This window comes from Nesoenas mayeri, assembly GCF_963082525.1.
Source record: "Nesoenas mayeri genome assembly, chromosome: 6".
NCBI lineage: Eukaryota > Metazoa > Chordata > Aves > Columbiformes > Columbidae > Nesoenas > Nesoenas mayeri.
In genome coordinates, this window is record NC_137545.1 from 23,651,300 (window position 1) to 23,666,110 (window position 14,811).

At 37.0% G+C, this 14,811-nt stretch overlaps 1 protein-coding gene across 2 annotated transcripts in view; it reads left to right on the forward strand.

Moving 5' to 3' along the window:
• Positions 1-14,811, forward strand: part of LRP2 (LDL receptor related protein 2) — a gene marked incomplete at both ends in the record, with an annotated part of 118,844 nt that overhangs the window by 4,702 nt on the left and 99,331 nt on the right. For both annotated transcript variants that reach the window (XM_080346928.1, XM_080346929.1), the window contains one exon: positions 12,730-12,837. In XM_080346928.1, the coding sequence (XP_080203054.1) occupies positions 12,730-12,837 (108 nt within the window). The remainder of the gene's footprint in view (positions 1-12,729; positions 12,838-14,811) is intronic.

Genomic DNA, 14,811 nt, shown 5'->3' on the forward strand with positions numbered 1-14,811 from the left:
TATGACTATTGGGTCAAAAACCATTTGGTCTTCCTACAATACTTATTTTTAGATCTGAGATCTTGTGAAAACTCTTCAGATAGACAAAAATGTAACTTTGAATCACATTGTATTGTCACTTTTAAAGCAAGATTTTATAATTGTTTATCCTCTTTCAGACCTCTGCTGGAACCATATAGCACTTTGGATGTTTCAAAGCAAATTATATTTTCTGGAAGTTGTCATTGTTGAAAAACATTAAAGGTCCCTTCTAATTAATGATCTACAGGTTGACATCTATTTAAAGAGAAGTTGATGTTTTTATTCTACTGTGGCTAATTAGCAATGAAATCAGATAATTTGTCAGCTTCTTTTGAACAGCTTACACTGAATGTGGCAGATAAAGGACAGAGCTGTTTTTAAAATTATTTAAACTTAAAGTGCTTCTTTATATAATTTGATAATTATATTTTATCCTTAAACATACCTTTAGCTGTTTCTAGATGAAGGAATAACAATTCTGACTCAATGCAGTGCAACTTCCTTAATTTCAAAGAAATTATCCAGTAGTTGTACTGATCTTAGAGACAGAAAATAGGATTCAGTGAAGAATAAACATCTCTTTTAATAGGTTATTACTGTTTGAGATCCATTTTGAAGTCCAGTTTCTTATGATAATGTTCATTTTGTCAACTGCTTTTTGATTCCTTAACTCAGCACACTTTTAGAACAGTTTAAGAAAAGTTAAGTTCAATGAGTAAGCATAGAAATGTTTAATGGAATGGATAGCCTTCAGCGGATTCCATAAGCTTTACTGTTGGTTTCAAGGCTTTTAATGTTTCCTTTGTTTTGCAATGCTTAAAGTGGATTAGAGATCTAAGGATCACTGTTACAAGTTTTGTTTTGGATTAATGAAATGACATATAAGAGTTGACTGAAATTGTTCTACTTTTATGACCTGTTCTATTTTATGCTTTTAACATGAATCAATTGCCTTTGTTTTACAATCAAGAAGCCAGATCTTCAGCAAAAGGGCACTGTTTACAGCAGCAGTGTGTCTGCCCAATTATTTTCTTGCACAAGCAGGTCGTGATACATCCTGCTGAGTTGAGTCGAAGAATGGGGATCTGTTCCAATAGGGACTCCCTCTGATGGGGATTGCAGGCTTATGCTTTTGTGGAGCAGGGGTGGGGGTTGTAGTCATGTTCTGTGGCTTCTCTTAACAAAAAAAAAAGTCCACAAGGTATCACAGGCACTGATATATTCACTCATCTAATTAGATTCTAGGTAATGGTTTTTATCTTCAGGAACTATTGTGCACATTATCAGATAAATGTCCCAGATAGCTTAGTTTAGTTTAAGGCAGTATAGAGCCTGCAGAACTGGGGTACATATATGTATCAATAATCCTCCCCAGGTTTGCCCAGAAGAAGGAAGTTTGCTATGTAAAGTTCACATCATTCAACATCAGTGGGAAACCCAATCTAGAGCTGATCAAGCCTTTGTCATACCTTGTCACCCAAGGGTCCAGCTTCCTGAGCAGTGATGAGCCAGCTGAGCAGCTCACTGCTGCTGCGAGCAGGCAGCTCCACTCTCCTTCCCTCTGTCCTCCAATGTCCCATTCCCGTGTTACTGCCAAGCCTTGAGTTCGTGTTGCTGCTTTGCACCAGCACCACTGCTCTGCAGATCTCTCTGTGAGCTGCTCACCCTTACAAACCTGGAGGAAAACTAAACCAGGCCTAGGGAATTAGGTGGTTTCCTGGTGGCTTGGTGATTTCGAGCAGCATGCAGAAAGGTCTTGTAGGTGCTGTAGTGTGAAAGTGAACCTTAGCATCAAGTGGGAGTAGGAGAGGAGCTGGAAAGAGGGCGAGAGAGACCCCTTTTCCTATGGTAGGTCAGTGGGTTGGCTCAGCTGGCCATGCAGCCACTGCTTAGGGCTACTGCTGGGAACATACAGGCAGTGCTTGGCCAGCATGCTGGTTGCAGGAGTGGTCCCACCAGGGCTATAGTGAACCAGTGCTAGCACTGCGGGAAACCCTTTTGTCAAGTTGTCGAGTGTAAACAGATGGCTTCACTTGAATGGGACTGCTCACGTGTTCACTTCTGAGCAGGATTGTAGGGCTATTCTCAACCTGCAATGCAATAAATGAGTTGGCTGATAACCAAGCACGTGGAATGCTGCTGCAGCTTTTGCTGGCCTTCTAGCTGTGTTAATAAAAATAACTTTTACGACTATGAGATCTAACAAGTTTTTAAACCATTTCACGTGAAACAAACAAGCCACAGTTTGTGTCTGAAATAAGTGACAAAGTTTGTGGTGTATTCCGTATGAATATAGGAGCTATTTTTATTAGCTTTGCAGCTTTGACTTTTCTGTAAGAAGTCAGCCACAGAATGCACTTTAAAGCCTCACTGACAATGAATTTTTGTTCCTAATATTCTGTAGGTGTAGCAAAGGACTAAACATCCTTTTGTTACCTGTGCAGTACATGATAGCTATTTAGTGGAGTAATTAAACTGCAGCTACCTCAGTTGTTAAACTGAGCCTTGATAAATTTCAGTTGACTGAACCAATGGGAAATCTGAGCAGAGCTGCAGCTGTGGCTCAGTTGTGGCTCATCTTTTTGGTGAGGCCATCTGTCCATCTGCTTCACCGGAAACTTTGCCTGAGGACAGAGGGCAACAACAACAATCAGGCTCCTCTGGCGCTTGCAGAAGTGATGTCGTGCCATGGAATTTGTGTTCTAACTGTAGGCGATCGAAAAAAATGTCAATCTAACAGTGGAAATGCAAGAATGCTGTTATTACTAGCTTTTATCAGTTTTGCAGTTTTAAACTTTATTAAGGCTGCCACAGAAGGTACTATAAAATGGTTGTCTTGCAGTGAAAAAAACAAAGTATAATAAAACTTTAAAGCTGAACTTTAAATCCTTTAGAAATTTGGGTGTCTCTTGGTTGGTTTGATGAAAAAAGAAATTAAAAAATAGTTAAAATCAATGAAATAATTGGTAGCAAAATTTAAATTACTTGAGAGGTAAAAGCTCCAACCTTGATTAAGTACTTTATCCATACCAATACTTTAAGACTTCATCACCTATTAGGTAACAGAAACTATTCCTCACCATTTTTAAGCAATCAATTGCATTTTTTTTTTTTTTTTTTTTTAGATGTCCAATACAATTCTCAGAGATTTAAATCCCAAGAAATTGTATAATGTTGTAGAGACAGACCCAAATTATCACCCAGTTAAGGGAAGATCGTGGTCACTAAACATTCTGTCTGGAGATCCTGACTTGTTGGCTGGCAGTAGAGCAGGTGTGCTTCCAATCTTCTGCCTAGCAGGCATTTTGAAAGACTGATACTTTGAGGAGGGGAATATGATTTGAAGGTTGCTAGTCTGTAGGCAGATGCCTGCAGTTCCGTGGGCAGTGTCATTTATGTCATGTTTGCTACCACTGTGTAACTTGGGAGACAACATGCACCTTTCCTGTGGCTTTGCATGCTTGCTGCTGGCAGTAAGTACATTGTACGCAGTATTATACTTGTCTGCTCTTGTGTTTCCAAGGATGCAGCAAGTGTGGGGCTTACCCAGCTACACAGGGTAAAGCAGGGGACCCTTCTTCCCTGCTGTTCACCTCTGTGCCTGGAATGCTGCTTACAGGAGGTAGCAAATGTCATTTAAAGAATTACTTAAAATATTATGCCCAGCAACCACCGATGAAGGGAAGTGTCAGCAGAATCAAGCATCCTTAATAAATCCAAAAGGGTGAGTAAATCTGACAGTTGTAGAGTTTGTCTGGTTAGGGGAGATCTAAATAAAATGCTTCCGTTGGGGTTGACAGGAAGGGTAATGTTTCTGTAGGAGATGTGTCTTCTATTTATCCTCTTCTGATGAATTTAGGGACTTTACCTTTTTAATTTGACGAACTCATTACTATTTAGATTAAAGGATTTTTTAAAAAAACTATTTTTTAAACTGAAAAGTATGAAGAATATATACCACATTTAAAAATCAAATATCCATGGATGATTTAATTGTTATTGGTCATTTCCAGGTTTATTAAGATAAAGTTGCTTTTTGTGCAAGCACACTGGACAACATTGTTGTTTCAGTTCAATTGATCCTTCCTTTACTCAGACTTGCCTTAGCACAGGGAATTTCCGTTTCAAGGAGCTTGATAAGGAGCGACCATCCATAGCTCTCAGCTGCTCGCTGAAAATGAGTCACTGCTCAATAAGGGAGAAATGTGGTGAGTGTCGAGGCATCCAAAGCAAAATATGTAGTTCCTAATGTCACGGGCAGTAGTAGTGAGTAGCATTAGAATGTCTATCTAGGCATACAGGATGTTTGCAGCATATGATCTGTCTGTTCTGCATGGACACCTCAGTTTTTCTGTTTTTTCTGAAAATGTTCTCACATGTTTAGTTTGCAACAAGTAACAGTTGCTATTTTTGAAGTGCAAAAGGATGACTGTACATGATGATATTTTTTTTGGAAGTGCAAAATGATCCATGTAAAGCTTTGGGACACAGTTTAAATTATCTTTTTTACTTGAGAGTGTCACTAGACATGATGGTGTTACACAAGTAGTGAAGAATTTTGTTATAGATATGGGTCCTGTGGTGGGAAGAGAGAAATAGCTTTCACTCTATGTGCTTACTGTGATTATTATCTGTAAGGGAAAGTGGTTTGTTTTTTGCATGACAAGTTTCATTTTTCAGTTAATAACCTGTGGAAGAATTTTCCAGTAAGGTTTATGATTTGACAAAGTGTTAGATTGCATAGCAATTTTCAATCTAGCAATAATACACAAAAGAAATAGAAAAAAATTACACAATTTCACTGTCACAAACTGGAATGAGTCTCAGTAAGAGGCTTCTAATCCTAGTGCTACAATGACTCATTGAATGCAGTTCACCATCTCAGCACGGGGTCTAACTTTGACAACAAGATTGGTTGAAAAATTTATTTAAAAAACAGTACAACTCTCAAAAACACAATAGCTTCCTGAGAAGGTTTTATCATTTACTGCTGCATCTATTGGACTTCCTCAGTGGTACGTACTGTACATGTTCTATCTAAGTTTTTTAAGCACTTTTTTTTTTTTTTCATTTTTCTACATACCGTGTAGTTGTAAATACATTCTAGTCCTGAAGAGTTTCCTCCTTTGGTCATATTCCCCCCTGCTCTGTTACCCATTTTTAATGTTACAGCAGCCTTGGGGCCATTAGCAAGGTTCATTCTTATGAAAATGCTTGGGATGCTTCCTTCTGTGAGTAGCAGGGGGGGGGTGTCTTTATTTCTACTGTGTTTGCTTGTTCCTTTTCCTCTCTATGTCAATTGGTTAATTAGAACAGATTTTTGCATATTTAATGTGCCATTCATGAAAAGGAAGCTTCTGGGATTTCGGAAGGCTCAGAAATGCGTGTTTCCCTAGAGATCCACAGGGCCAGCTAACACAATCACAACTGATTTATGTGGATTAACACACCTAACTGCTTGAGGTTATCCAGTTTAGTGTGGAACGTGTTCTTTACGTGTGATGTTTCTTTAATCCATTTTTTGTATTATGAAGGTGAATCTTTCAGTGCTGCAAATCCAGATTCTCTTGAATTTGGCCATACAGTTAGTAACTTCACTGAATTCTCTAAGAAAGGAGTACAAATAGTTTTTAGTAGCCTTACCTTGGAAAATACTTCATATGCAGTTGGGGTTAAAGAAAGTGTCCAGTAACAATTAATGGCTGATTATCAGTTATCACTGAAGTACAATAAATTTGATAGTGACTTAAATAGAAGAAGCAGCCACATCTGCACAATATAAGGAATATTTTACTTCATCAGTAGAAAATACTATCACCTCCTGTCTGTTAGAATTAGCCCTTGCTTAAAAGGATTATTTCTTATTCCTACCTTGTTAAAGGACTAGGAAGACAGTAAGAGTTCATTTATTGCTTTTTAAAAAATGTGTGCGTTGAAGCAACATTGTAAAGGAACTTGATTTTGATTAATTTGTTTATAGTACTTTATGATGGTAAAGATACGCAGTATGGATATGTGCTGTTTGTGAGTGTGTATGATTAAGAAACCGTCATGATTTTATATTTAAGAAGTTTATTTTTTTTACATTTTGGATCAGTGTGAATAATTTTACAATACTGTGTAACTTGATTTTTTTTTACTTTTTCCAGAATGGCTGTTTTTAAAGAAATAATGTAGAAACCATAGTTATTTTGTTCTGAATATCAGAGCTTTGAGAGAGAGAAAAAAAAAAACCACAACGAAACAACAACCATAAAAACCTGAGGGTTTTTTCTGAGAAGTTTATCAGAAAATTAGCATCTTGTTCTCTTTATTATTAGTTTTGTTAGTCCAGGCTTATACTTGAAAAAAAAAAATAGATTTGTTAAAAATGAATTTATAAACTATTTTTATCAGGCTGTTTGCATGCATTGCTTTTTCAATTAATAAAGTAAGGTAGAGAGGATAAGGATTATGAATATCTTTAATGTTGCTAGGAGGCATTTACAGTGTCATTCCTTTGAACTTGTTGTCTGCAGGAGACTTGAACCCTTTTTGCTTCGCAGGAAAGCTTTCATGCTTAGTTTCAGTAGATTAAAATCCTAAATTTCTGTAATTCTTGGATTTATGTTGAGGCATTAGCAGAAATGAATCTAAAGTCCTTTTATAACTGTATTAACGGAAAACAAATAGTTTAACATAGAATACACTAATTTTAAGTATTTTTGTAAAAGAGTTTGCATGTGAGCATTATTAAAATGAGAGCTTTAGTTTTAACAATGATTTTAGTTGACAAGTGTCTGTATGTGCAAGAACATACAGACACAAAGCACAGAATATAATGTAGATTTTGCTGTCTCCAGACTTTTTTTCTTCCCCCACTTCTTGGCAAGTGATTTTGAAAAGGAAACCATAAAAATCTGCTGTTGCTGCAGTGAAAGATGGTATTTCTAAGTCCATGCTGAAAGACAAAATTTCTACTTTTGTTCTTGAATTTTTTAGTCAGTGAGTAAAAGTTCAAAATGTAGGTTTTGGGTTCTACTCTGACAGGCAAGATCTATTTATTACAGCTTCTGACCCCCATCATTCCACTGAACCTCAGGATATAGTTTACTCAAAATTTCCTCTCCCCTGAATATGGAACACCTAGCTCATTTATGAGATGGAAACAGACTCTGCATATTCAGGTTAGGCTTAGAGAAAGAAAGAAATGAGCAAAAATTAAACTTAAGTTTCTCTTCTGTTTTAATCCCTCTCACCCTCCTGATATCAGTTCTATTTATAATCCAATAATAGAAAAAGTTCTACATGTGGGTGGATTTTAGGAGTCAATGGCTAGAAGTATTGTTTTCTACTGTTTGGTGGAGTAAAAGCTATTTTATTGTTGTCATCAGTGGGTTTCTGCTCATTTTTGAGGAATCTGTGCAAGTGCCAGTTTGCATACTCCAATTATTGTCAGTGGAGAACCAAATCTGTTGCTTCAACTTCAGTCTTTTTCTCATTTCCACCTCTTTGCCACCCCTCCCCAATAATCTGTAAGGTTTGTGTACCAGAAAGTTTTCTCAAGTGTCTCCATCTTCTCTTGAAGGCTGGGGAGTGCATAATAAAACAATTACATTAAATAAACAAAGTACTTCTGCACATGCATCACATGGTGTTGCTGGCATTCAGAAGAATAAACAGACTCAAACCCAGAGTAGAGAACTTTTGTGAAGAGTAGTGCATGGATCACTCTTAAACGCCACCAGAGTTAGAGAAAGAGTCTCTGTCTAGGAATACTTCCAACTCTGGTGGCTCTTTGCCTTCACATTGTCCCTTGACTAGTCTCCTGTCCACCTATCCATCTGTATACAGAGATCTTGCCATCATGGGAAGTCGGTGCAGACTCACATTTGTCTCTTTGTTGATGTTGTCTGTTAAAATTATTTCTCTAATACAATCTAGTTTAGAGACATGTAGGTACAAAAGACATTTTATGTTGCAAGGTCTTGAAGACAAATCTTGTACTGCTTTCTGTAACACCTATAAATGCTTGTGAGGTCTGTGGGTTTTCTTTAATCTGAATAGTTTGTATTAAATATAATGGAGTTTACAGAGTGTCGGAAGACTGGAAGTTAAATATTGTCTCAAGGTATACGAAATTCAGCATAGTTTTATCAGACTCTGTTTTTCTTTATATTTGAAATAATCTTTGTTCATTTGCCTGTTGTAATTGCTAACAGAATACTACTTTTCAGTATCACAGGGCATTTTACAATAGTAAGCAACATTTTTTCCTAAAGTATGGATTTTATTTCTTTCTTCATTAGTGTGGTAGAAGAGAGATGGAATTTCCAGAGGTTCAGCTTCCCCTCCCTGAGCATTCCAAAAGCTCAGGCTGTTTGACATGTAATTAAGCCAGGCAAAACTCTGACATCAAAGCGCATGGAAGGTGATTCTCCAGGATTCTTCTACCTGCAAGGCCACTGGAGTGGCTGTTCTGTTTGGGGGCCGAATGGCAACAAAGAGAACCCTTTGTTGGAAGGCAGAAGGGAGAAAAGAAAGCTTGTCATTTATTTTTCTTTTTGTAAAATTTATGTGGAAAAGGCTTGTAATGTACAGTCCATTTGCACTTATTTGTTGAAAAACTGCAGATGTGTTAAAGGTGAAACTGTTCAGTTGAAAAAATATTGCCTTGAAGAACGCTAGTCTTTCAAACACAAAAAATCTGTTGGGAGAGATGATTCCTGAAGTAATCACAGTAGTGGAAGTTTCATTTTTGAGTGGACAGTATGAGAGTGGTACAATCTACCCTGGGCTTAATGCATTCTTCATAATTTTAAATCTTTTATTCAAGCTTTACTGTTAAAGAGGTGTTAACAGTTCTCGAAGGTTTTGTGAGCAGCAGGAAGAAGGGTGTTTGGCCCATTCTGTATAGTCAGAATAGACAGTCACAGTGCCCTTACTCTGTGAATAAGAAATATAATTCAACAGGTTTGGAGTTGTAGTTAAAAGTATGAGAGACTTCAAGGTTGAATAGGCAGGTATTATAGAAAATGTACGAAATAAGCAGGAAAGACTAGAACTGTTCAGAGAGGAACTGAAAGGAGTCTAAAGTACTGCAAAGTGGCAGAGAGTGGGCAGTGTTGGCTTCCATTATAAGCCAAACATGACATTCTGGTTTTAGTACAAGAGGATTGAATTCAAGCCTTAATTCTCAATCTAAGTATTTCTGCACAAACATATTGGGGCAAATAAGTATGCTCCTGATCTTTGGCTTGCATTTTTCAGTACTATACTGGTTTATATTAAACATGATATATATTTAGTTTTTCCTTGGTGTTTTCCTTGGTGTTTTCCTGTTGAGATCTTATATCTCAAAATTACTTTTGTTAAAAAATAACAGATTATTTTTGTGTATATTCTGGTGCAATTCATAAGATCTGCCATGCATTTTTTAGCCTATATTTTAGTAGTGCTTTAATCACAGTCAGAAGACTAAAATTGAATGCTAGTAAAAGTAGAGCAACACATTTTGGATTTTCATATGTCACCTAGATTATTCTCTTTGAGCAAATTGAAAGCATGACAGTGAACACTATCTGTTTTATTGCTTGTTATTAAACTCAGTGGTTCTTTCCTCCAGGAATCCTGCTAAAAGGATTCTGTTTGCCTGAGAGAGAGGTCTGGTTTTATCAGCCTCTGTCAGAGTATATCAGAATTTCTATGGAAATTAGCTCATTAATATTAATTTTTGGCAGTGTCTGACTGATTCATCAGCTGTCTTGCCATTAAAAAAATCTGTTATTGAAAGCAGAGTCTTCCATAAAATTGCTAGGTACTAATTCTTCAGTGAATCTAGGCTTCAAATAAAGGCAAAACCCAAGGGGATGCCCCCTGTCATCTGAGAGTCCCTGCCCGTGCTGGTGCAGGCGCTGCCGGCTGGCATGGCACAGCCTGTGCCACTGGAAATGGTTCTGTCGGGCTCCATGTGCTTCCTTTGCGGGTCATTGCATTGAATAATGCCTGCAACATTTTTGCTTAAATTAATACCGTTTAAAATCTAGAACTAAATTCATAGTAACTAAATCACAGTTCTTCAAATCTTATAGTTTTCCAGTACTTATTTGTAGCATGAATGTGTTCAGTTAAGTTTTGAGCGAATGGTCTCTGTAGTTGTCTACAGTAACAAACCTGGTTATTGCTGATATGGTTATTTTTCTTTCATTCTGGATATTTCTCCTGGGTATTCATAGCAGTAATTTTGTAATTATGCATTTTTCCCCTGATGACTTTCTCCTTTATCAAGGTTAGAATTGTTTTTGTTTGCAGTTGAAACAGAGGCTTTTTAAAACCTTGGTGAGAAGTGCCCTTGACACTGCAGATAACTTTCGCTTCTTCCATATTAGTTATTTTCAAAGACTGTATTTTTAATGAATTAACATTGTTTTCTGCTATGTAATTTTATATGTTTTAAAGATAATATAAAACAGTGATCAGTAAAGTATCAGTCTTTTGTATTTTTATAGGTGTTTCAGAGCTCTTTGCCTTTATTTAAAAGTAAACATGGAAGACAACATTTGAAAAGCCTCATGCCATAATTAAATTAATTATAGCAGATCTGCTGAAGAATTGTGTAAATGAACATTGATACAGTGCTTATTGTTTGTAGGTGTGAACAACTTAAACTGTAGTTCTGCGAAGTGTTGCTGAGCATAGAGCTGCATGATTTGCAGGTTTTCTCTTAACATTCAGTTACAATTTCTCATACTGTACAAAGGCTGCTATGTTTATAGCACTTTCTAAAAAGTTTATCAGTGTTATCTCCTCATTTTTATCACTATAAGGGTATGTTTAACTATACTAACTTAATACTAGATAGAGGAGATAAATGAGCAGTGTTGTACATAGTGCTTTAAATTTTTTGGCTAGTTGTTATTTACAAATAATATACAAATTGCTCATATTACTTGTTTATAAGTGCCTGTTTCGTTAGAAATTCTGTATTGTAACTTCTTTTTAAGTGGCTATGAATGTTTCAGTGGTTTTGAATAGCAATAATATACTAAGTATACAAGCAGATTTAGTATTCGCTTTGCATAGTAATTCCAACTGATAAATGGTGGTTTATGTGTTGTGTTTATTAGAGCTTTAACTGCTAATCTCTTATGGAAATGTTGCTCTGTAGGGCAAAATTCAGCGAGAGGGCCTGGGATTCCAGAGTGAACTTGTACATTCCTTCAGGGCATTTTTGCAAGGGAGGTTGTTGTGTTTTAAAGGTAGTTGATAAGAGACCTGCACCACCAACCCCAGACCTGCACCACCAACCACCATCATGCATTAGTCTATAGAAGGTATTTGGGTGAACATACTCCTGTACCACTCCGTACCACCATTTATCCAAGTGAAATTTTTGACCATTTGCAGGATACATTATAAATCAGGATGTCACTACCAGACAATCAGATTTGAACATTCCTTGCATAAAGTAGCTTGCCTATATCCCTTAGGAATACATCACTTAACTGTTTATGTGACAGTGTTGATATGCCTGGTTTTACATGAAAGTTAAGGTAGCATGTTATTTATGTCATCACGAATTCAAAAAGTAGGTGATTGTGTTTTATGCATACTGAGATTATCTTCTCTGGACAAACCACTTGGAATAATTGAAAGATGTAGTTTTAATCATACAGCTATTAATTAAATCAGGAAACAGGATTTTTTTTTCTTCAGAATTGGGCTTTGCTAATACCTCAGTTTTTTTCAGTGTTCCCTTCTCTGAGGTGCTGACAACAGATTAACATGAAGCAGAGCTTGGTTGAACATAATTATGTTATAGTTCATTGTTTTGGGGACCTATAAAACTGTTCACTCCCTTTTTATGAGGCCATAGTCACAACAGAAGGCCATAAACAGTGCATTTTCTCTTTCCTATGGGACTAGAGATTTCATTAGTCGACTCTAATAAAGGCCTGATCCAGCTGCATTTACACCTGGGAATGAATGCTGCTTTAGCAGGTCTTAATCCTTAGTAGGTCAAGCAGGAGGAATGACAGCAGGATAGCTGCTGATCAACCATAAATGTCTGAAAGCTTAATTTATTAAAAATTATTTGCTATTCAAATATTGACTGAAGACATACTTTCCTATACTTCAGAGGAAAGATTTTAAATATTAGGACATTATTAAGAAAGCAAAATAAAACTGAGGTCTTTCTATACTTTCAAGCAGGTCACTGCTGAAAAAAGATTTCCACATCAGCTAAGGGGATTATTATTATTTTTTAAAATCCTTAGAGCGTCTGGAGAAGACTAATGTTGAGCACGTCTATCCCTTAGAAATAATGTGGGAAATGATGATCTTTATTCAGGTCTATACTGCTTGAGAATTTAAATTGATTTATTCCTACTAAATACGTTTCTATAGTGTAGATGCTCCTCTGAGACTTGTTTAGGTTATTTTTGTTGTTGTTGTTTGGATAATATGCAAATATATTAAAATTATGGGAATTTTCTAGCAATCTAGAGCTGGTTCTTTTCTTTCTTTTATTTTGGTTGACTGGGTGTGTAGACATCTAAGGAATTTTGATTTGGCCCAATTTTATATATATGTATATATACTTATTTATCTTTTTGTATTATTGTATTTTCTCTCCATGCTGTAAGGTTACAGTTGTTTGGCAGCTCACTCCACTGTGTTTTTATGTGCTGGTACTACCAACCTGCTTGTTGCTTTGCTTTACCACAGGATGTGAGCGTGGGCAGTTCCGCTGTGGCAATGGTCGCTGTATTCCTGCGGACTGGAGGTGTGATGGGGCTAGAGACTGCTCGGATGACACAGATGAAGCTGGTTGCCGTAAGTGAAATAACTACAGAGCAGCTTTTTTGTAACACAAGAAATACTGAGATCCCAATGTGCTCAAATGTACATGTAGTACTAGAATGAATACTAGAAGGGGAGAAAACGCCTAGTTGTCTTGAGATTACCGGATAATCTGCTTAAGAATCATATTTCTTGAATCCGTTTGCTTTGCTAGTCAGAAAATCAAGTGGTGCTCAACTTCTGACTTAGCTGTCCCTTAAAAATTCTGGGTGTCCAATAATGCTGTTTCATTTGATGACTAATGGGCTAGGTTCTATGTGGGTGTAGAAATGTTCTGTATTCTATTATTGCAGTAATCCTGAATATTTGATGTATGTACAGCTACCACCAGCATCACTTGAGCTCCTAATCTTTATATCTTTCAGACCCTAGATGACAAGCTGTACCTACTGCACCTGAAATGCAGTCTCGGTTAGTTGTCGTGTTACTCTCAGTGTCAGCGGTTCAGGGACAACAATTGCAGTCGGATGGGCTGTAGTATCCATGGCAAAAGATTCTCTCAAGCTGAATGTGAAAAAGTTGTGAAAATGAAGAAATTCTTTCCATAGTCTGTTTTCAGGAACTCACCTGCATTTTAACTTCTCCGTTCTAGTGTTGGGTTCTTGTGGGCTGGTGTCATTATCAGCCAAATTCTAGGTTAGGCCAGATTTTGCCCCTCAGCTGATGGGGAGTGAAAAAGAATAATTTGTATTGGTTCTTTTCACACTGGATTGTTTCTTTGCTGCTTGAGCCATATAATAGCTGGAAATTGCTCACACAGCTTGGTAGTTTGATTTGTTGCTTAGCACTTTAGTTAGCTCCAAAAACCAGTGCAGTTGTGGGTGAAGAACACCTTAAAATGGTAAGACAATGTTGTTGTCCTATAGCTTGCTATTTCAGCTTAGTTCTGAACTGCAACTGGAAAGAAGTGGTTGGGCTTTGAACAAGGAGTGGGTAAAATTCACACTGACTTTGTGAAAGATAATAAAAACCCCAACCTGACACCTTCTATATTTATCATAAGCATGAAGTTAGTTGTTCTCATTTTCATACAGGCGATGAATTAGGAAGATGAAAATGAAACTTTTCAGATTTTTTCAGTTAATTGGACTTTTAAAAACAACGTGTTAATGTGCTATAGGTACTGGGGCACATAAGTGTCTAGGAAGATAGTTTTAAACTGTTTAAAACTGGCCTAAGTTTAAAATTCTGTTACAACATCATTCTCCAGTTCTTAAAACAAGAATTGAGAAAAGTATGCACAAAGTGCATTCTGTCGTATGTGATAAATTTTATCCCTCTAATTACTTTAACTCTAATGTAATTTCATACTTCTCTAAATCTGCAAAGTGATTTGATTTTCTCTCTTGATGCTTTGTTTACATTGCTAGTTGTGCTTGTGTATCATCCCATGAGCACAAAGTGTTTCTTGTTGACTTTACAGTACAGCAAAACCATGATCCTGAGAAAAAAGATCATTAAGACCAGAGTCCTGTCTAGTGGACTGTGTTGTCCTTGTGATTCTTCCCAGGTGTATTAACTAGGGATGGAGCAAACAGTAACACAGTTTCAAACATTTATGTTGATCTTTCTCTCTGATGGCTCTGGGTCGTTTGACTATTTGAAAAGTACAGAGTGGAGCTGGGGCAACAACATTCACACTGTTCTGACCTGATGCTCCCTTTTGCCTCGTGAGTTCACAGGGAAGGGTTTTGAGCTTGTTTTGAAAGACCTTTCTACCAGGGACAGAGCACCTGAGGTAAAGTGAGAGCAATTGAACAGACTCCTGTGAGACTAGGGAAGCTGCCATGATTCCATATATAAGTGGGAAAAAAAAGAGGCTCTGCCAGAGGGGCAGTTCAGAGCCTTAAGCTTTTGCTGTGACCTGCCTTATGGAGGAAACTGTCTCTCTAAGGGAGGATACAAAACTGACGATTCACACGCAGGAGTTCACTAAACTAAATTTTG